The sequence below is a fragment of the Netta rufina genome (genome assembly GCF_964035555.1).
Source record: "Netta rufina genome assembly, chromosome: 1".
Taxonomy (NCBI): Eukaryota; Metazoa; Chordata; class Aves; order Anseriformes; family Anatidae; genus Netta; species Netta rufina.
Window position 1 is genome coordinate 123,396,446 of NC_140123.1, and position 21,867 is coordinate 123,418,312.

Here is a 21,867-nt window from a genome sequence, read left to right on the forward strand (position 1 = left end):
ATTTGATCTTTTTTTCCCCCCATGGCAATGTTACTTCTAACAGTCTGCAGCAGAAAGAAATTGGTAGGTTGCCACAACTTAAGACTCCTTGGAAAAATGCAGGATCTTTGCAGCACAATGCAGGTCTGTCTTGCCACTCAGATTTGCAAGACTGCGGTAAAAAAAAATAAAATAATTAAAGCAAGGTCTTTCAAGGGAAAAATATACACAGTAAGATGCACAGTGCCAAGATCATCTTTTTTTTTTTTTTCTTTGCAAACACTCTGGAGGCAGATTTGCACTTCATTGTGCCAAATAATTTCTTCAAATGACTGGACTCGGGTCTGAAAAACGTGCAGACTGAGTCCTAAGAAAAACGGTTCAGGTTTTATGACTCTGAGCCATCTGTGAGCTATAGGGACAGGCACCAGCTCAAAGCCGATGAAGCCGAGTTCTGTTTTCACAATATGCTCCAAATCACCTTTAATCTGCCAATTAAGTGGGCACTAGCTATTTTGCAACAGCCCTGGTGAAAATGCCATGGGTGTGAAAAACAGCAGATGGTTAATGGGGGCGGAAAGCTACACAAATCGTTAGAGGAGCATGGAAAATTCATTGCTGCCTATAAAACAGTCCGTAGACAGGGGCAGCTGTAAACAGCTAGGTGAAAAGAGGAGGTAGGAACACATAGTAGCCGCTCCATGTAGACTGCTGCTATTTCCTTGTCTTAAAAAACACCAGAAAAGTGCTGAAGGAAGCAGATGTGAACCGACCACAAGGTGCAAGGCTCCTAAGCATTAACACCAAAGTGGTTTTCCATTGTGCTAGAGTTTCCAGCTTTTAGCAGCACACCTTGGATCTGATAGTGGAATCACATAAAGACCCTGGAGGCCACTTAAAGAGCAATACCACTTTTAAAGTTGTATATGCATGATTGTTCGACCCCAGCCAAGACATCTTCATCTGTAACCGACATACCAACATGCTGAGGATATGTGGAGTGCAAACACGACATGAAGCCAAAAGGAGGCCAAGGTAGGAGAGAAAGGAAACTCGGTATGGGCCATCTTTCACCATACTAACACAAGAAAGCCATAACCCTGAGTTTCAGTCATGAATTGTGACATGCGATTAGATGATCAAGGAGGATTTTGCCCTGTTTATCCTAACAGTTTACAGTGGTTTTAAGTAGGAGAGAGACCTGCTTCCAGTCAACATGGTGGGCATGAGTAACCGCCTTCTATGATCTCACGATGACTTTCACTTACCCTTAAAAAGGTAGTTATTGCAAAGGTGGCAGAAAAAAAGGAAGATTGAGGTTTGGTAAAGAGAGAGTATCAGAGATGTGTCAGGATAGAAGAGCAGCTAGAATGAAAACATGAAAAACAAAGTATCATTTTCATACTCAGTACTTTTGTGATGTCCTTCCTACCAGGGATGCCATCATCCCTGATGACGTTTTACAAGGGAGCTTTCTCCCTCTTCTCTCAGTATTCTGTTGTCAGGCTGAAAGACTGAACCTCCACTTCTGTAAGTATCACTGTTGAGCTCTTGCATGCACACTTCCTGTCAAAATCAACAGGTGCCATACAGAATATTGTGCCATACAGCACACCAGGAAATAAAAGGGACACCGAGATGCCTAAAACACCTTTGGTTGCCACCCTTGGTTGGGGCTGGAGCCACTTCCACCTCCCCACTACTTCCGACAGACAACATTTGCTTATCATAGAAACACGTCTGTCCATTTCAAAGCGTAACAACTACAGAAGAGGATAAAGAAACTTTAAATGCTTTTCAACTTTATTCTTACTGGGAGGGTAGTGGCATCCTGACATGTCACATCATCCAATGAAAACTGGCAGGGACTGTATCAGGCTCCTGTATCACCCAGCATTTATCATATTAAGTGTTGCAGTAATCTTTGCTTGGCTGTAGTGCTTTCTTCAGCCTGCAGACGTGGTATTCCCAATTCCAGGTACTTTTGCTGGGGCAAGACCAGAGTAATCAGCGCTAACAGAAAGGGAAAGTAACCAGATGTGAAGCACTGCGACCATATGGTGAGCAACATGTCAGGCTGGTACTGCACAGCGTTTGTACAACCCAGTCAAAAACAGGTATTGCAAATGGATGTGGAAAATTATAATAGTTAAAAATATGATCAAGTGCTTTGGATACACTTCCCTGAAAAGAGAACATCTGTTCAGGAATAAACGTAACTGCTTCAAAAAAGAAGAAAATAAAATGTACCTAGTGATCCTGAACTCAACTTCTCCATTGGATAAATATATTTGAAATAGTTGTACAGTTCACAGTGGCATAAAGTTCTCTGATTGCTTGAGTGCTTGAAAATATCTCATCAGTAAAAAAATACCAGAGCTGGGGGAGGAAAACCCTCTCTCTGAATTCTGTACATGGGCAAATGCACAGGTTTTGGCAGACATCAGGTCAGTGGATCCATGGGAAACCAGCAGCATTGCAGGACTGCAGATCACAAGTCAGGGGATGGAGGATAAGAGGAATAGTAAGGCCCATTTTCCTGCAATGAGAACAGAATAAATAGTTGAACGAAAGCCTCCTCCAACACACCTTGGTACAATGGATGATAATACAGATGTAAACAGGTGCTCCTAACTGCTTTTTCCATGAATACAGTGACCACCACAATTCAACCAGAACAGGATTGTACTGCTAATCAGTTTTAAACTGATTTTAAACACAAAATACAGGTTAAAATTCAGCCAAAACTGTGATGCAAGGAAACCGCAAATGCTAGGATAGCCAGTCATTCCCTTCAAGACAAAGTTACCTATGCAGCCCTGCAGTTGTGCCTGCTACTTTGTAGTTAAGAGGACATCCTCATTAGGTTGATTTGAATGGTGCAAGCCATGTGCATTCCACCATTTGTACAGAGACCTGAGAGGAGGATGAACCCACATAATGAATGGCAAGGCATTCTACTACAGTTCCATTTTCCATTGCTTTTTTTTTTTTTTTCCCTTGATACATGGGACAGGAAAACAGAAGACAGCTTTTTTTTTCAGTAGGTGTAAAGTATACAGCACATAAATGACATGAATTTTATCTTCTGCACAGGCTCTTAGCATGTTATGTTACAGTTCTTGGCTGAAGAAAGCTAGTCTGCCTCCTACACACGTAGGAGGCTGCACTATTGAGAATAGAGTCTACTTCTTGACCCTTCCTAGGACAAATAGTGAAAAAAAAAATCTAAGAAAATCATTAGTCACTGAAGAAACTAGGCTTTCCAGGAACCCTCTCTTTATTCTACACATTCTTAATATAGAGAGGTCAACCCCTTTGCAGGTTTTGCAGAGCAGAACGGGAGATACACAGTAACTACACTTGGGAACACAGACAGACAGGTGCCACATGAAATCACTTACCCTGGCGTCATACTCAAGGACAAAAGGGGGAAGATCAATCTGTTCTGGGGGTATGGCTGTGAATAACTGCTGAAGGCTTTCCACATAGTGGATTTTGTCCTTTAGCCCTGAGACTGTAAAGGTTGTGAAAAACCATGCCGAGACCTGAAAATAAATTGCAACAAAAACTAATTGAGATAGTGCTGTTTCAAAACCTCCAAGTTGAACAAAATATTCCAAATCAGGGTTGTATTACACTTGAAGCATTGATAACATTGCAATAACACAACGAGGTGAGGAAGTACAGACCAATGAGGGCTAGCAAGCTTTAGAGCTTTAAAGCTAGGGCTACCTGACTCCATGCTAGCTCCTTCTCCTCCCCAGCTGCCAGTTTAAGGTCCTCTCTTTCTACTGTAGAATAGTGACAGCTATTCTGCTACTTTTGTCTTTAATAAATAAATTAATAAATAAAAATCTATGCAGCAACATGTTTTCACTTCAGATTCAGGTTTAGCCTTTTCAGAATATGATCTATCTGACTCTATATCTGACAGAAGCAATTTCAACTTATTCTACAAGATTTTACTGGAGCTGTATCTGAATGTAAATGGGATTAAGGAATTTTTGTTTTGCAAAGGCCAGTAAGACACCATCCGTACTTCTGAAAGCTGTTAACTACTGCTGTTTAGATTGATGGTGCAAACTTTTGCTTTTAAAACTGCCTTCTCCAAACTTGAGCACTATATTACTTATTTCTTATCTAGGCTGATAGAAGGAAGGGAAAAGGAAAAAAACAACAACTCCAAGAAGCAGAGGCTGCTGTTCACAAATGCTCATACTGGGGGGAGAGGGGAGGGGACCAAGGGCCTATGGTATGCAGGTCACTGAATTTTTCCAAACTTCAGGTAAAATTCAGTTGGGTTTCTGCTAATAGCAGCTGAACTCCTGGAAAATAAAAATCAAGTAAAATATCTTTTGCTGACAATCTATATATTAACATGGTAGCATGAGGGAAAGAATTCATTTTATTTCCAGCTTCAGATATTAATATTGTTGCACAGAAGTTACTGAAATGCACATAGAAACCTGGCTGAAAGGAGGTAATGGATGAAGAAATTCTTGAGACATTCCAAGCTGGGAGACCATACAGAAGAGTAACAGTGGTCAGGAAAAGAGCATCAATCTCAACTCCATATAATCAGAGACAAGGACAACTTAGTCATCCTCCAGAGGAGGAGACTGAGTCCGATGCAGTATTGCTCTGAAAGTTCTGGAAAGTAAAGCTCTGGATGAGCATGGCAGTGAGAAAGAAAGATTAAATGTTTATCTGCCAACACCCAAAATCTTGTTTTCTTTTCTACTATGTACCTCACCTTCGAACGAAATGTTGGGTGGACAAAATACAGTGCCTTCAAATTCCTCTTGTACCTGATTTAAAGAAAGAAAAAAACATCTTAAAATTGACTTCTAACCAAGCTTACCTGGACAACAGAACTGTCAAAATACAGATCATTTTGTTTAAGTGCCTGCGATGCAATTTTACAAAGCTAGATCTCATAAGGGGGCCTACGGGAAAGCTGGGGAAGGACTATCAGGGAGTGTAGTAATAGGACAAGGGGGAATTGTTTTAAACTAAAACAGGACACATTTAGATTAGATATTTGGAAGAAACTATTTCCTATGAGGGCGGTGAGGCACTGGAACAGGTTGCCCAGAGAAGCTTCCATCCCTGGACATTTTCAAAGGCCAGGTTGGATGGAGCTTGGAGCAACCTGAACTGAAGTGCTAGGTGTCCCTGCCCATGGCAGGGGGGATGGAACTGGATGAGACTTAAGGTCCCTTCCAACCCAAACCATTCTATGATTCTGTGAGTAGGAAAGATGACAGATATCCCTTCTTTTTGCCTTTGTTACTTACTTAGGTCTTTGTCCTAGCACAATGAACAAATGGAAAACTGGATAAAAGGAATGACAAACACTTGCACAGCACAGAGGGGTTCTTCTCCTATTGACACTCACTTGGCATCAACAACATCATAGAGTTTCTTCAAGAAATTAGAGTCTAGTTGATTGTAATCATTTGTGAGCGTATGGAAATACACTAGGACATATTCCTTCACTGCAATATGATCCATGACGTGGATGAAATACAGAAGAGCCTGAGATGGAAAGAAGTGAAATTTATATACGCAAGGAACTCTTTCACAGTTGCATTATATTTTAATATGCTTTCTTTAATTCATTAAAATATCAGGAATCATGAAGCTGGGTGGCATTCCTTTTCAGCTACAAAAGCAAGATGAACACTCCAAGCCTTGAACTTGACTGTAATCACTTGGATGTCTTTTTTTGTCTAACTGACTTCACAGAGAAAGTTTTGCTGTTTGCATGAAAAACTCATTTAACTTGCTACATTTCACTTTCCATATCTTCCAGTTACAGAGGCAGAGCAAATCTTACTTTCTGAGAAGAAAACCAACAATTTTCTCTGAAAACAGTCCACTTCCTCCTCCAGAAAAGCCACCCCAAGACATACAAAGCATGCGGGGGAATATGTTTTGATCTGTCTATGAAAATATTTTTTATTTAGTCTCTTAAGTCTTCTACAGATAACACTTTTAGAATTAACACTGACGTACTCTTATAATCCACCTTTCACAACCTGAACATTCACATTCAACCTACACAACTCTAGTATTGCAAAGTCTTACCTTTTCCATGTCTATCAATGTTACAGGGATATTCCTTCCAACCACTACCATCACTGTGCGACCAAAGTTATCCACACCTACAAGAGAAAGAAAAATAAGACTCAGAACTCAGAATAGTCATGTCAGGTTTCAGAGCTGGTCCTTTTTAAACCAGGGAGAACCAGCCACAACTCAGAACCTCCCTACTGCTGTTGCTAAACTAACCACAGAACATTACTTTTTCTTTGTTTAAACTGCCATTCACATTAAGTTCATTCTTCCTCTGAGGCTACTACTGGTTGCATTCTACAGACAAATTCAGAATATGTTTATATCCTCAGACTGTTGAAGAGGAGCTGTTGGGGAGCTTACCACACAGTCTTTCAAAGTCAGTCAAGAGAGAACATGAAAATACCAGATTTACTACAGATGTGCTGCCTAGTTCCTGGCCAGGTTTCTAACTTGATGACATGATGGATTGTACTCAAATTCCAAAGAAAATATCGTATTTTTATTTTGTATTTTTACTTTAAGATGGGGTCATCGCCATAGCGAGAGTCATCAGTGCCCTGAACTTACCTGTCTGGTACAAGGCTTTGAGGGAAGCAATATCAGAGAGGTCTTCAGCTCTTGCTTGACATAGCCAGCGATTATAACTAGAAAGTGAAAAACATCTGGTCAGATCTAATCACCTTTGGGCATTAGAAGCCTAAAGAAGGATAAAACTAGCACTTTGTCACTGATCTCTCTTTAATGTGGGTTTCTGATCAACAGAGCTACTTTCAAATTGATGAAGAAGTATTAAAATAAACATTCAAGTGATTTCCCTAGTGATTTTTACTGGGGCACTGAATATGCACCACCTAGTAACTATTGGTGGCATTGCATTTGGGCTGAAAACATATCAAAGATTTTTTCACTGAAACAACTCCATGTCAGCATTTAAAAACCAGAAGATTTCTTAAAAAAGTCCGTAGGTTGAACCTTACTACTCAGCAACCAGCATCACATACGTATTTTATTTCTTAAATGGTGAAGAATTGAGTGCCTCATCTGAGTAAAGAGGGCAAATATCACACCTTAAAGATTCCTTAGCATGGGACTGGCTTCTTGCAAAGTGGTTATGCACATTAAGGCTAATGGCAAAAAAAAAAAAAGAAAAAAAAAGAGGGAAGAAGCGTCACCACCTTTTTTTTTTTTTTTTTTTAAATCTTCCTAAAAAACTACTTGCTAGCTGCCCATAGCCTCAGGAGCAAGCAGGCAGTACTGACCTAACCACAGAAAGTGATGATTAAACAGTGACACCTTGTGGCAAAGGGATAAACCAGCTGGCCCTATGCACTGGGCATGCTAGAGGATTCATCAATTGTTTCCCTTCTACTGCCCATTCCCTTCAGGCTAGAGAAGCTACCACTGAGATTCAGGGGGACATCAGACCTTATGGATAACTAAGTCATCGTGAGAGCTGGTCCTCCAAACGGCTAGCTAACCCAAAACATTCACACAGGCAAGGAATTTCTCACTTCCTCTGATGCTGTTTTTGCAGTGCTGCCTCTGACAACTGTCCCTGAAGGATGAGGCGTCTCTGTTTGTCAACGTCTCCCTCCATGCGGGCAAAAGCATGGGAACCAATGAAAGACAAGTCTGCCTCCAACCCCTCTTCATCTGAAGCATCTGCAGTAGAAACAAAGGTAGCATAAAACGTTCAAGCTGCGTACGAAACAGCAATGCTGCTGCTGAACTGCTAAATATCTCTGTGAGCCAACTCATTCATCACGCTACACACACAAAAACCACAGTGTACCATGATTATAGCATGCAACTGAGAAATACACACTCTCTTAAAGCATTGTTTTGTCTGGAAAATAACTGGGTAAGTCCTAGTTATCACCTTGTAACACACAGAAAATGGTTAATTCTCCCAGGGGGATTACACAATAAGGTCTAGAGAGAGTGACTTGGGGCTTCCAGTTGTCCTAGTTGTTTTAAGAGGAAAAGTTAGCATGCGGAGGGACACGTGCTGCAGTTTTATTCAGCTTAGAGGCTGTGCTGTAGAAAGGGATCACTTCTTCCTTTTACATTGACTCTGCTGAAACAGATGCTGTAGAAGAGTGATAACCTGAGTTTGGGTATCTACTACACGGCTGTGCAATGGGGTATGAGAGCACAGGCTTACTTGCTGGCAACCATAACAGAATGCTTCACTGAACTTTATATCATCAAGGAATATTGTTAGGGCTTCTAGTACTGCCTCCCTGGGCAATTTGGATGATAGGAACTGAATTTTCCAACTTCAGTATGACATGCTACAGCAACAATGGAACAGGAGTGCAGGATTCCACTCTACCCATTTGCTCCTATCTATGCCCATTTACACGCTGTATTGTTTTGCCATCCACCTCTCACCATTTCAACCCTGAAATTTAGGCAACCTCTTTATAATCTGTCTTCTTTCACTGAGCTTTTGACAGCCATTTCCCAAACGCTGACCTCTGGATTGATCTAGCTCCTCTACTTTTTAAAAGAGTTTTTGCTAATTTTCATTAAGCACCCACCAGTTTGATGCATGTACTGGATCAACAGAATCTGGCCTGGCTAGAAACAGCATTTTAATATGTCACCTAAAACAGTCCAGTAACAATAATGACTTTTTCAGCCAAGGGCTGGTATGATTCTGAACGAGAAAAGAAGCTCCTAACCAGCTCAGGAGAAAATTTGCAAAGGGAAAGGACTCCATCACCCCTCTCCCCCAAAAATAAAAAGACAGAACGACAGCTTTACCACATCCTCTAACCACTCTCCACTTCGAGACAGAAAGCAGAAGTTACCGCTGTCGAACACACAAAGCTAATGAGGCAACTTGACAATTCTTTTCATTACAGCCTGCCTTCCCCCACCACCTCACCCCAGATACCTCTTTGCTCACCGTGTATTTTTTTTCTGTTTTTTTTTTGCTTACTTTCACACAGAGATCCTTATTCCAAAATTGAGATAAGAACTCACCATCTGGAACACCTGGCTTCTCAGTAATTCTGATCTGCCGCTCGGGTACTACAGGCTCCCCTTCCGCATTACCAATATCTGCAGGGAGGTAAGGCAAGGATTGTATCTCTTCTTCCAATGATCTTGGAAAATACAGAGGCAGCAACTTCTGGTAAGTGGCCTATAAATAAGAAAAATGCGTGAAGGTCTATCACGCATCCTTGCTCTTCAGATACGTAACACCTACCCTTGTAGCAGGTATCTTCTCTGAGGTTTGGAGGCAAAGTGCTACTTTCCTTGATGGCTTACATTGGGCTGCTATTTGGCAATAAAAGCAGATAGCCTTTATCAAGGTTAATTTTTTTTATTTTGGTGCCACATTGGCAAGTAACCCAGAGAAGATTCTGCTTTAAATTGCATGAACTCAGGTGGACTGAAGATACTTCAGCATTATAATGAAGTTACAATACATGTAAATGACAGACTTCAGCAAAGGTTGCTTAGATGAAAATGGATCACTACACAGATCACCTCGAGTGATCTGACTGGAAAAAAAGAATAAACAAGAAACAACCAAGAGAAACCTTCCTCACACGTAGGAAAACAGTGAAAATCTTTACTAAACATTGTAATACTTCATCACATGTTCCCTCCAGCAGATGAGTAGTTTTAGAACCCCTATTAAGTAATTTCATTTAGTCATCCAGATGTGACAGAATCTGAACAGTGTGGGTATTCTGCACAGGAGCAGCTATTAATAAGTCCAACATCTAAGAGATGTTGTCCTAGTTTTGGCTAGGATAAAATAATTTTTCTTCCTAGTAGCTGGTATGGTGCCATGTTTTGGATTTAGGATGAGAACAGCGTTGATACCACACTGATGTTTTAATTGTTGCAGAGCAGAGCTTGCACTGAGTTGAGGACTTTTCAGCTCCTCCTGCTGCCCTGCCAGTGAGGAGGCTGGGGGTGCACAAGGGGCTGGGAGGGGGCAGAACCAGGACAGCTGACCCCAAACGGCCAAAGGGATATCCTTTAGCACGGGGCATTGTGCTCAACAATAAAACTGAGAGGAGTTGGCTGGGGGAGTAGGGCTGCTGCTCGGTCCGGCTGGGCATCGATCAGCTAGTGTTGAGCAACTGCATTGTGCATCGCTTGGCTTTGCGTATTTTTATCATCATTTTCTCTTTCTTTTCTGTCCTGTTAAGCTGTCTGCATCTCAACCCGTGAGATTTTACCTTTCTCCCCTCCATCCCTCCCATGCCACTGGTGGCAGGGGAGGAGTGAGTGAATGGCTGTGTGGCACTTAGTTGCCTGCTGGATTAAGCCACAACAGTCCTTTACATGGATTGTGTGTACACCTTAAGCACAGTGTTCAGTGGCATTAATCAGCAACTGTTAAACTGGTACAGCGTTCGTAACAATGGTGTTTTAACATGCTCTGGGCAGATCTGTCATTATCTCAACCCTCTGTGCCCCATATTGGGTGCCAAAAGGACTGTTGTGCTTTTACCTGACAGGCAGTTAAGCACCACACAGATGTCTGCTCACTCCCCCTCAGTGGAACAGGGGAGAGAATCAGGAAAAAAATAATAATAAAAGAAGTAAAAAATCAAGGGTTGAGATAAAGACAGTGCAACTGAAAAGTCCTTGACTCAGTGCAAGCACTGCTCTGCGACAACTAGAATACAGGTGCATTATCAGCATTATTCCCACCCTAAATCCAAAACACAGAAACCATAACAGCTACTAGGAAGAAAAATAACTCTACTCCAGCCAAAAACAGGACTGAAACTGTTAGCACTTATCTGAAAACAGATCATTAAACAACAAGCTTGTTACTTCAGCAATGTTTAAGGTCTTTATATGTGAATGGAAATCAAAACAATCTTTTAAAAGCAGAAGACCAAACCTTGTATAAAGAGCAAGTCTTGCGTGAAAAAGTCCTGTCTATCTGGTAGAATGCATCCAGCACAACTGCATGCTCTAACCTCTAATACTGACTCCTGTTTATGGCTCAGGAACACGGAAGCCAGAAATGAAAAGGCTGTAAACAAATCTATGGTGACTGCTTGAAGTGTGCTGGGAAAAAGCACTGGAAAAGATAGTGTGCTGATAAGAGGCAGAAATAAGCTGTGCAACCGAAAGTCTAAGTGAGACAGAATGATTTGTTAGGGAGAATGTGAGTCCCAGTCTACAGTGCAGGGGTTAATACTGCTGCTGAGATCAAACATGTCCATGAATTTTGATGGAAGGAACATCAAAGAGATACCTCTTCTAGCTCAGAGACTGCAAACACAACCTTCTCCAGAGTCTCCCCGTGAATCTCCAGGAACCTTCGAACTGTGCCTGCAAGGAAGAAGAGTAAATGTAAGTTAGCAAAATAGGAGAAGAAATTTACACATGGCTACAAGCACAGAAATCAACTGAGTGCAGAACAGAGAAAGACATCTCTCTCCTTGCACCAAATAGCTCCACAAGCAGTACACAAGCATGGATTAAGTGGTGGTTTAACATGATATGGGTTTTTGGGCATATTGGAAATTCCATCTCCATTCTCTCCTGCTTCTCTCTTTACAGATGGGTAAAAAATGAAAAAGTCTCTCTGGGATTTTAGCTTACTAGGCACACCTCAATTTATAGAATGTGATCTTAGTGCCCTGTGAAAAAAAATCAAGCCAAAGCCCTCCTTTACCAAGTCTCTGCAAGTTGTCAAAAATGGATTATTCCTAGAACAAGTCGCAAGCCACACAAAAACTCGGGTCAGCTATGCAAAAGCAGCATATAGAAATTATAAACGTAAGTCATGAGAGAATTTATTCCCTCTACTAATTCTTGGACTTACACTGCAGCTAAAGGCCCTCATCTGTAATCTTGACAGATGCCAGGATCTTAAAGTGATCTTCAAGTGCTTTTCTACCAACATTACTAAGGGAGAAAATGTCCTAACAAATACATTGGTCTAGCAAATTTTTTCAAGTAGCATATAGCCCTACACAGACAACAACAAAGCAATAAAGGAAAGAAGTAACAACGGGTCGGTAGAAAAAAATCTCTTCAAAAACTTCCTGTACAGAAATTCACGTGTAACCGGGTTGACCCACAACACTACTTTACAGGACAAACACAGTTCTGCAGTTCCACAGCAAGCATTTTTCTGAACCTGTGTAAGCAGATATTTTCAGAAGTCTTAACTCAGGCGGATGGCAGAGAAACCAGAGAAACAGACAAATCGGTTTCTTCAACTGCCAGTACCTCTGCTAAGCAAAGGGTGAGATTTCTCCAGTCAGCTTGCACAGCAAGAGGAAAAGCCTGCAACAACATCCCTATTGTGTGGGAGTACCATACAGGGAAGTCCAGGGAATCAGTGGTGGTGGAAAGCAGACACAAAGAGCAGGACAATGGGAATGAAAAGTTAAAAGAGGAAAAGGAAAAAAACAAACAAGGCAAATACACTTTACGTTTGGCTATGCTGACAACACTGAAATAGCAGCTGAAATTCACCCTGTTGCTTGAAACCATCTACAGTCATTCATAATTAAGGCCTCATCCTTGTTATTCTGAACACTTTTCTAATATCAGCAAACTCTCACCTCACTCTTCAGTATCTTTTCCACGTCATTAAAAAAAGTATCAAACACTAGGTTCCAACACAGCATCCAACCCATGGATGCTTCCTGATGACCTCTCGGAGAAAGGTCTTTTGTTTTTATCCTCCATTTCACATTTATCCATGCAAAGCCTGCTTCTTTATGGCCTCCTGCAACACATTACAGCCCCCTAAAAAAAAGTTTCCCCATATCAATAGCAGTCTGCCAGAGGTAAGCAATCTGTTGCATATTGCCATCCAGTTTACTTCACTTTCCAACATAAACTTACGCAGTGCTATGTGGGTTGCATCCTCCAAGGGGTAGCATCTTTTCAGAGAGTTAATGACACAAAATCCTACAGAGCACATTGCCTGTTCCCTGAAATCCAGAAACAGAGAAGTAAATGAACAGAAACATAACTTGAGATCAGGTGGGAGCAAACTTTTGCCAGTACAGTAGGTAACACCAGTACTTTTCTCCTGTTTCTGTGGAGCAGTAATCCTCTTTCAGGTTTGTGCAGAAGGATGCTTTCCTGGCAAGATGCATTAATAAGCAGGGAAGGAAAGAACCATTCATGATTCCATGTTGTTTTTCTTTCTTGTGTTTGTTCTCAGGTTTCTCTTTCTACCTCAACTACCTTATTTCTGCAATTTCTCATATCCTGAATGAAGTTCTTACCTCCAGCTCCCTGTAATCCTTTCAAAATACTTTCCTTCCTGTATAGGATTGACAACAAAGGAAAGGAGGGGAAGAAAAGGTGCTCTTTATTGTAAGTATTATGTTCCTCCACTTGTTCTGCCATTTGTTTTGTCAGTGGTCCAGACACGGACCGAAATGGCTTACTTGATCCTACATATGATTAGACAACCACTGGCAAGGAATGATATATAGCTAAACAGCAAGAAGAGAAGCATGCCACATTATTAGAAAAGTAAAGTAAAGGTGGTGCCAATAGTCAGAGGAGTTTGAACAAGCTCAGAGCTTGTAATTTCAGACAGTCATTCCACAGGTGTCAAAAATCACTCTAGAGAGCAGGAGGACTAAAAGCCACTCAGAAATCAGCAAGCAGAATTATCAACATTTTTTTCATTATTAGAGGTTTCAAACCAGACCTGGCTTTGCTTCCTACATCTGAGGCAGAAAAAACAAACAAACAAAAAACCACCCAAGAACTGGTATATACTAGAAGACTTAACTATAACCTGGATTGTGAAACAGTTACTACTGCACTACACCACAGAAATCAGACTTGAAAGAATTATCTTCCCTACCCTGTGTACTTGTGAAGTAAATTTTCTGACATTGTTCTGGTTCAACTATTTTTTGCCAACTACTATTACAACAGCCCTCATGGGAGAACAGAATTCAGGAAAGAACACAGAAAAACAGAAACCATAAAGATAAAAAAAAACGTTAGCTAAGAGGAAGTAGAAGACACTACGGATGAAAGAGGAAAAACTACAGACCCATCTGCAGTAACTGTTGATTTAGAAATAACCTTGCACCTTGACTCAGAATTGTGGCTACTGTATGAGGGCTGAGAGGTCAAATACATGAACTGATGCAGCAGTCTGATCTGACTGGGTATGTCCACGTGGCTGCACAGAGACACCTGAAACTGCTGCTTGACCAAGCTCTTTTAAAGACTTTTGCAGCATGGAGTCTGGCAGAATTATTAACGATGCTTCTGAGCGTGTCTGAATGCTGCACAGCTCTAGCTACGCTGTTCCAGGACTTGAACCCGCTCAGATCTCTCATTTTATTTTATTTAAACTGCAACACAGGTCAGAAGATGAGGTATACCGTAAACACAGCAACACTCTTATGTTCTGATCCAAATCCAATAGATGTGAGATGATATTCACGGCCATTTGGCCTCCTGTAGGAGAAGGGATGTGCCATGCAAGCCTTACGTAAGGCGCTGGCTGCTTACTTTGCGAGCTGCAGGACGTTGCGGTAACAGCTGTACAGAGAACTCTCAGCTGCTGTGCGATACCGGCTCTTGTATTTGGGTCCCACTGTGTGAATGATGAAGCGTGCAGCCAAATTAAATCCTTTGGTGAGTTTAGCCTCCCCTGTCCTGCACCCTGGAAAAAAACAACAAACACCAGGATTTGCACAAATGCCATAGGGTCAAAAGTATTCAAGCCCTTGACTTCCTCCTGAGTCAGGTAATTTGACTTCATCCGTAAAAGTCAGCATTTTGGGTATCAAATATTAAGGATAGCACCTTCTCTCTCACAGCAACTGCTTAATACCACCTAGTCATGTTGAAGAGGTGAAGGCCGTGCTAATTCCTCTCAGTTTTAAAAGCTACTCGTATGAAGGCAAACCACAAATTGTTAGAAATGCTGCCTTAATTGCAGTGCTTACTATGTTACAGACAGAGCCAAAGGGAGAAACGTGTTAACAACATGCAGAACACCGATACACCAATATGCTATACAACCACCAATAAAAAGTCCTTCCGAATTTATCAGCTTGGCTTTGGGAAACTGCTTTTTGGATAAAAGGTCTGCAAAGCTCCTTATCAAACTCACCAATTGCTGGCAAACGTATATGAAATGGGATGACCGAGCACATGTTTCATCTGCACTCCCTGAGCCAAGTAACATTCATTGCTTTGCAAATTTCTTGGTGTCCATAAGGCGTAAGGATGATTTTCAAGGAGATCATACCTTTCTTGACAGACCGGATGTCTAGTCCGAAGGCAATGAAGTTTGCACACCACATTTAATTGTTCCATTCCCAGCACCCTCCAGTTACATACTCTAGGATTATTTACTGCATAGTCTTTAACTCGCTTTGATTAGCACTGCTCTTTGGCTATCCCCTGCAAGTTCCTCCTGTTTAATTTCTGCGTTTCTTTGCAAGCTTTTTGCATTCTGTTAGAACCCTCTGTGACATCTGTAAGCCTCTCGACTGCCTGCCCTTTGTCAATACATTTTGGATTAAAAAAAAAAAAATCCAAATATCCAGCAACAGCTATTGTGTTTGAAGTCTGTTTCCTCCAGGTACCTTTCCTGGAGGAAAAAAGTCTGCTAACTCTCCCCTTCTTCACCTAAACCACAAGAAATCAACTCCACTGCAGTTCTGAACAGCTGAAGAAGTACTTTCAGTCTCTCTCTTTCCCAGCCCTCAAGGAGGAATATTTCTCATCTTCTTCCCTCTGCTTGTGCAGCTGCAGAGAGCCACTTAAGCTTTCTAATCTAGCTGAAAACTAATCTTTTCACCAGATCAGCTTGCAACCTGATCTTATAGGTTGCTAATGCCCATGAAAAGAAATTCTGCTTTAACAAGTGGCTGGGCCCACCCTGCTGGCAGCAGCTCTGCTGCAGCTTGGTTCAAGTCGATTATGAAGCTTCACACTGAATAGAAATGTTCACTTTCTCTCCTCCACTGAATTTGTTGTGGTGCTCAGACAGGCTGCTTCACAGCATACATGAAAGCATGTGTTATGGCAGGAAATATTCCAGGTTGAGAATCTTACTCAAGACTTCAGGCATGCCTTTTTAACGGCGTCAACATATTGCCTTTAAGCCAACACCTTGTAAACTTGTTGATCCCATAAATCACATTATTTTCTATAGAAGTCGACCTTCTTTATTCTGAAATAAGCAGAAAGAACACAACGGCATACTAAAACTGAGCATAGACTTTGAACTATTGCACATCCTCTAAAATGCCTCAACTGCAAAGAACATATCTAGGTAAGCTGAAGATAGGAAAATGAGAAGCTAAAGCCAAAACATTTAATATATCAGATATCAAGCTATTATTTTCTCCTATGAAGACAGGCTGAGAGCTGGGCTTGTTCACCCCGGAGAAGAGAAGGCTCCCTGGAGACTTTATGGCAGCCTTCCAGTACCTAAAGCGGGCCTACAGGAATGCTGGAAAGGGACTCTTTGTCAGGGGGTGTAGTGATAGGACAATGGGGAATGGCTTTAAACTAGAAGAGGGTAGATTTAGATTAGATATAAGGAAGAAATTCTTTACTGTGAGTTTGATGAGGCCCTGGAACCAGTTGCCCAGAGAAGCTGTGGATGCCCCATCCCTGGAGGTGTTCAAGGCTGGGATGGATGGGGCTTGGAGCAACCTGGATTAGAGGAAAGTTTCCCTGCTCATGGCAGGGGGGTTGGAACTGGATGAACTTTAACGTTTCTTACAAGTCAAACCATTCTGTGATTCTGTGATTTGAATGGATCAAGGAGGAAGACTAAAGTCACACAAACTCAGATGAGCAAGCAAAGGCTTGTAACAAAAATTGTCCAAAGTATTTTCTCTTGTGGAAAAGAATTAAGAGAGTTTGACTGAGGTATAACTGTGAGCTCTGTAGGGAAACTAATACATTCAGACAACCAGATGCAGAATCAGTAATTTCTAACCACACGTGCATCACACTTTGTACTTCCCAATGCCTTCTGTGTAAAGATCTCTACAAAATTTGCTAAACTAAATTAAGCAGTAAGAATTATTCCCATTTTAAGACACAGAGTCAGGTGGTCTAGTACAGTGACTTGTACAAGGTCAAGGTCTGTGGCAGAAATGGAACTGAAGTTGAGATCTTATTATTTTAATCTGGTGATAAAAAATCCCTCCCTTTACTCCCTGTAGTATTTCTGTGTTAATCAAAACTACACTGTTCCCAGGAGCACAGACGTTAGCTGAGCCTTAAAGAAAGCACAATTCTTCTAAAGATCAGCATGTCACATGCTTTAGGATCATGTTTTTTCTTTCAGTCTATGAAACATGGAAATATATGGAGCAGTAGAAGTAACTTGACTGAAATATCAGCACTCCACACGATCTACAGGTTTAGACCCAAGATCATACATTTTTAATTCTCACCAAGAACTTTCTCCCACATGAAGAAAAATTAAAAATTAAATTGGAAAGAGCACAAAAAGGAGGCTGAGGTGACAGAAGTACGATAAACCAGTTTCTTAACTAGGCTTTGTTTCTGCTACTGTGAAACTCATTAATAGTGCACAAAAGCTGAAGCTGTAACCCAGTTTCTTCCCCCACACAACATGCCACTAGAGCATCAGAGAAGTATTGATTTCTGACAGGGTCTTGTCACAAGACTAAAGGGAAACTATCACAAGGAGTCACGCATCTGCAGATTACATCAAAGACATCAGTGTCACCACAGGGGTGGAGGATGTAAACTGCACATAGCTCAGGATGGCAAAAGAGAATTTAAGAAGCTCAGCCCAACTTTTACAGAGAACCTCCTACAGAGCTGACAGATCTTGAACGTTAAGGATTCAAAATGTCCCTCTTCCCACCCCACAATGCACTGAAAGAACTCCTCGGTTTATTTTTAGAGAAGTGAGTATACGTAGTACCAGGGTCCTAACTATTCCGTAACATCTGCTGTATTTTAACAGTTTCTATTCTAAGGATGCACATGGACTTTTCCCTCTACTGGTTAGCCTTCCTCCTGTCTTACTTCCAGCTTACTCACAAAAGGCAAGCTGAATGAGTTGAATAGGATTTCATAAAACTAAGCATGCCTATTCTACTGCAGTTTAAGCTACTGAAAGCCTGCATTGGAAATATAATGCTCCTTCTACCAATTTTGTTACAGCATGATACAGGAGATAGAGCTGTTACCAAAGAGGGTGATCAGCACTACTCAGGAATCAGTTCTCAAAATTCAGCTTCACGGTGATCAGGTTTCAAAATTCAGCTCAGTACCATGTGGGAAATCTTAATTTTAACTGCAAGCTGTATCAGACTTTTGTATGACCTTGGATAACTATAAACTCGTGCTTCCTCACACAAAATAAAAAAGACACTTATTTTCATCTAACAGGCATTAAGAATAAAGCTGAATGTTTAGAAGTCTCATTATCAGCAATATAACAGGCTAACAAAGAATCCAGCTAATGCAAACCTCACCAAAAGCGGAGGAAATGTACGTCAATCTAGCCTCCCCTCTTTATTTCACCTTAACACCAGACATGGGAGAGAAAAAAAGAAAAAGCTACATCTTGATTTTGGCTCATGCTTTGTACTATGCAAGGACAGCAGATTTCAATATGAAAAATGTCTCCAGCTACTTACCCTTGAGCTTCTGGAGTTCATCCCTCAGGTCAGGCCCAGCATGCATGAAAACACTTTCAGATACTGGATTCTTATCAGTGAGAGACTCATTACTGGTATTTACTATGGCTGTGCAGTTCAGTAATGCTACGTCTCCTTTCCTGAGGAAACAAGGAAAGTTTATTGCAGGTTAAACATCAGATTAAGCAGGATATTCTCAAATAAATGCTGACAAGCGAGGAAATGACGAATTAAAGCATTAACAATATCCCAGTTCCCACATAGTGTAGTGTACCCTGACGTGCTCACCATGCAGAATCATCCTCTGTCTCCAACTGACAGAGACAGATTGCTTGCAGCCCCTCATTTCCTTGAAAACTCTCAGCCTCAAGTCATTTAGGGGTGCACGTAGATAATGCAGTGTTTTCATTTTATGTAGCGTGGTTTAGTTAGCAGAACATGTGAAGCAGCACAGTACAACACATTAAAAAAATATGTATTCTCTCATATCTTAGTGATAAGATGATACTGCAGGCATACCATCCAGGGCACCTTACTGCTGCTGCTGCTATTCCTCAGACCACCAAAAACCTCAAGCAACACTGTGGCCAGTCAAGTTTTCATTACTTTTGTTCTGGAATTGTGAACCCACAATTTGATCGTGTTCAGTCTGCTGCTCGAGGATCAGACACGCAGCAGATAAACACAGCAGAGATACATGCGAGAAGATGGAACAGCAGAACTCTGACCTGCTTTTTGTCACAGCAGCTGTCATTAGGGATTTTGGAATCAAACAGCATAGGAAGGGAAATAACAATTCCCAAGCACAGGGAGAGATTCAAGTGACAGTTCAAATCACTCACATTTATTTTACCCAAACACAGCTCACAGGAGATGTTTAACCTTTTACTTTTCTTTTTTTTTTTCATCATGTTCAGCAAAACCATGAACAATCCTATTTCCCACACATATGAACCAGGAAAGATGTTCAGGCTGATCCCTTAATTAGCCCTCCCAATAAATCTGTTGATTCTAGGACTCTATAACAGCATTTCATCATTCTAAATCCTCCTCTCTTCATACTGATTAACAGAGTTACTCACCTAGAGAGTAGGTTTGAGTATCTGAGATACAGGCAAGAAAAAACCGATGGAGTAAGTTCACCTCAGCACACTGTACTTATCAATAGATTTTGGTAGAAAAACATGGAGTGGTTGTTTGAGGCAGTCAGATCCTGCAGGAAATGGAGAGGTGATGACAAAGGCATTGGAACCACGTCGAACTTACCATAATATTATTTTTTCATTGATGTCCTTCCTGTATGGAAAGGGTGATCTAACATCGACTTGAGCTTTTTCAACCGGGTTTGGGTGAGAATCCAGCTGCTTAGCCTCATAGACATCAGTCCAGCCTGGCAGAGTATCGATATCCACAAATTTGGAAGGTGCACCCAAGGGATCCATGGAATGGAAAGAACGGCTTCTTTTTTTCCTTGTTAACTTGTCACACTCCAGTTCTCAATGGAGTCTTCTGGGTGCTTTAAAAGAAGAAAATCAAACCAGGTCACAGCTGTTTACAGAACGTAATTCCCATGGAGCCGTCAGACCTTTCACAAGGCTACAATGCAATCACAGGCAACAGAAAAACAGATTTATTTCCAACTCAACCTCTTTCTCCAGTTTTGTCATCTCTATGACAAAGGACAATGAAAATGCTCATAGAATAGTGGTAGTAGGACAAGTTTTCTCCTATAGTGCAAGAAAAAAACACCTTCTCTATTAACTTGGTCCAACTGACTTGTGGGCTTTTATTTTGAAAGTGCTGAAAGCAAGCTCCCAAGCACAGAAAGGACCTTAGCCTTTCTGAAAAGCAGTATTTCTTTCCATAAAGGAAAAGCAAGTTTGCAGTAGGGTGCCTACGATCTATTCCTTCAGATATTTTGGCCTAGCCCTGGGTCATGCTTAAAAACAAACAATGCAAAAGAAAACAAGCGTCTGTTCTCCCCCCCAAAAAAGCCCCTATCCCAGTGGTACAACTTCGTTGTACACCTGTATCGCAGCACCATGCACTGAACTGCAAGTCCAATGAGTTCTGTAGCAGTGCAAATAAGGCTCCGTTTTTACAGTCGTGCACTTCCAAAACCTTTTCTCCCAAATGGATTTAGGGGGAAAAAACAAGCAGAGGTAAACCTGAATGCTTGCCAACGAACTTCAAACCCTGAAGAAGCGGACTGAACTCTGACATCCAACCTGTTTTATCAAAAGGCCAAAATAGCACTGGTGTTTGATCAAAATTTGAGCTTCCCAAAGCGTGCATTTCACTTGCCAGTACAGACCAGCACGTAGGCTACTACATTTCCATCCCTGCTGCTGAACCATACTGGGGAATTAAACTGGCACCAATAGGCCCACACACATAACTTCGTTTTGCTACATGCACGCTTATTTTAACCTTTTTTACAGCTTTGTCAATAACGGTTTTGACAAAACAATATTACACAAATGGTAATTTCAAAACCTGAGGTATATTTGCTAGCTAGGAAACAAACCAACCCCGCCAAAAACCCCAGCTGATGGTCAATCAAGGCAGACGCTACGACAACACTGGCCATAAGAGCATATAAATAAGATTTTTGGCCTGATGACTGGGAAAAAGGAGATGAACAAAAACCGGTAGGATTCGTTAGCCCGGCTCGTGATTCTGCACTAGATCAGAGCCCACCCCGTGAGGTGTAGACAAAGGTAGGGGCCTCGGCAGGGCGGCGAGAAGAAGAGGCAGCAGGGAAGGAGGCGCACCACAGCTCCTCCTGGAATATTTCCACCCAAATTTTGTAGCCTGGGGACGGAGGCGGCGTTCCGGCACGGCTCAGAGGGCTGACATACTGCAGAGCCAGCCGAGGAGCCCAGCATGGGGGCGGACATTTTACACAGCCCCGTGTCCCCCCCCACCCACAGGGGCTGCAGCCCCGCACCCCCAGGACGCGGGCACAGCACCCCACAGGGGCGGCTCTCTCTCCCTCCCTCCCTGGACACGTTTCAGCACACTTCTGGCCGCAAGAAGCCATCCACCACCCCTACACACATCCAAAACCCCTCTCCCCACGCCCCCACTCACAGGCCCGAGGGTCCCGCTGGGCGCCGCTGCGGCGGCATCACCCCGGAACGGGGCGGGCATCACCACCACCCCTTTCACCACCCTT

The 21,867-nt window shown here is 41.9% G+C and overlaps 1 protein-coding gene across 4 annotated transcripts; it reads right to left on the minus strand.

The window, feature by feature from the left end:
* Positions 1 to 1,600: 1,600 nt before the first annotated feature.
* On the minus strand, positions 1,601 to 21,862 carry GDAP2 (ganglioside induced differentiation associated protein 2). Of its 4 annotated transcripts, XR_014619339.1 has the most exons (15): positions 21,783 to 21,862; positions 19,956 to 20,205; positions 18,690 to 18,829; positions 14,554 to 14,707; positions 12,910 to 12,998; positions 11,303 to 11,379; positions 9,055 to 9,214; positions 7,575 to 7,725; positions 6,631 to 6,707; positions 6,073 to 6,149; positions 5,381 to 5,520; positions 4,736 to 4,790; positions 3,384 to 3,527; positions 2,230 to 2,518; positions 1,601 to 1,992 (listed from the first exon to the last, which is right to left on the minus strand). XR_014619339.1 is itself a non-coding variant. In XM_084306202.1 (14 exons), exons 2-14 carry the CDS (start codon positions 20,129 to 20,131, stop codon positions 2,471 to 2,473), a joined length of 1,488 nt encoding a protein of 495 aa, XP_084162328.1. In that variant the 5' UTR covers positions 20,132 to 20,285; positions 21,783 to 21,854; the 3' UTR covers positions 1,601 to 2,470. The 4 variants fall into 4 exon arrangements, 3 of the variants coding, with proteins under 3 accessions (XP_084162328.1, XP_084162329.1, XP_084162327.1); XM_084306202.1 differs by having other exon boundaries at positions 1,601 to 2,518; positions 19,956 to 20,285; positions 21,783 to 21,854; XM_084306201.1 differs by having other exon boundaries at positions 1,602 to 2,518.
* Between the last annotated feature and the right edge of the window lie 5 nt (positions 21,863 to 21,867).

What these genes read in the sequence shown, in the direction of transcription:
- GDAP2 (XM_084306202.1), bottom strand. Translation starts at nt 20,131, where the DNA reads ATGGATCCCTTGGGTGCACCTTCCAAATTTGTGGATATCGATACTCTG. An exon ending in AATGAAAAAATAATATTATG is followed by an intron (nt 18,830 to 19,955) that starts GTAAGTTCGACG and finishes TTGTTTCCTCAG; the next exon opens with GAAAGGAGACGTAGCATTAC. An exon ending in CAAAGCCTTGTACCAGACAG is followed by an intron (nt 6,150 to 6,630) that starts GTAAGTTCAGGG and finishes TTTCTCTTGTAG; the next exon opens with GTGTGGATAACTTTGGTCGC.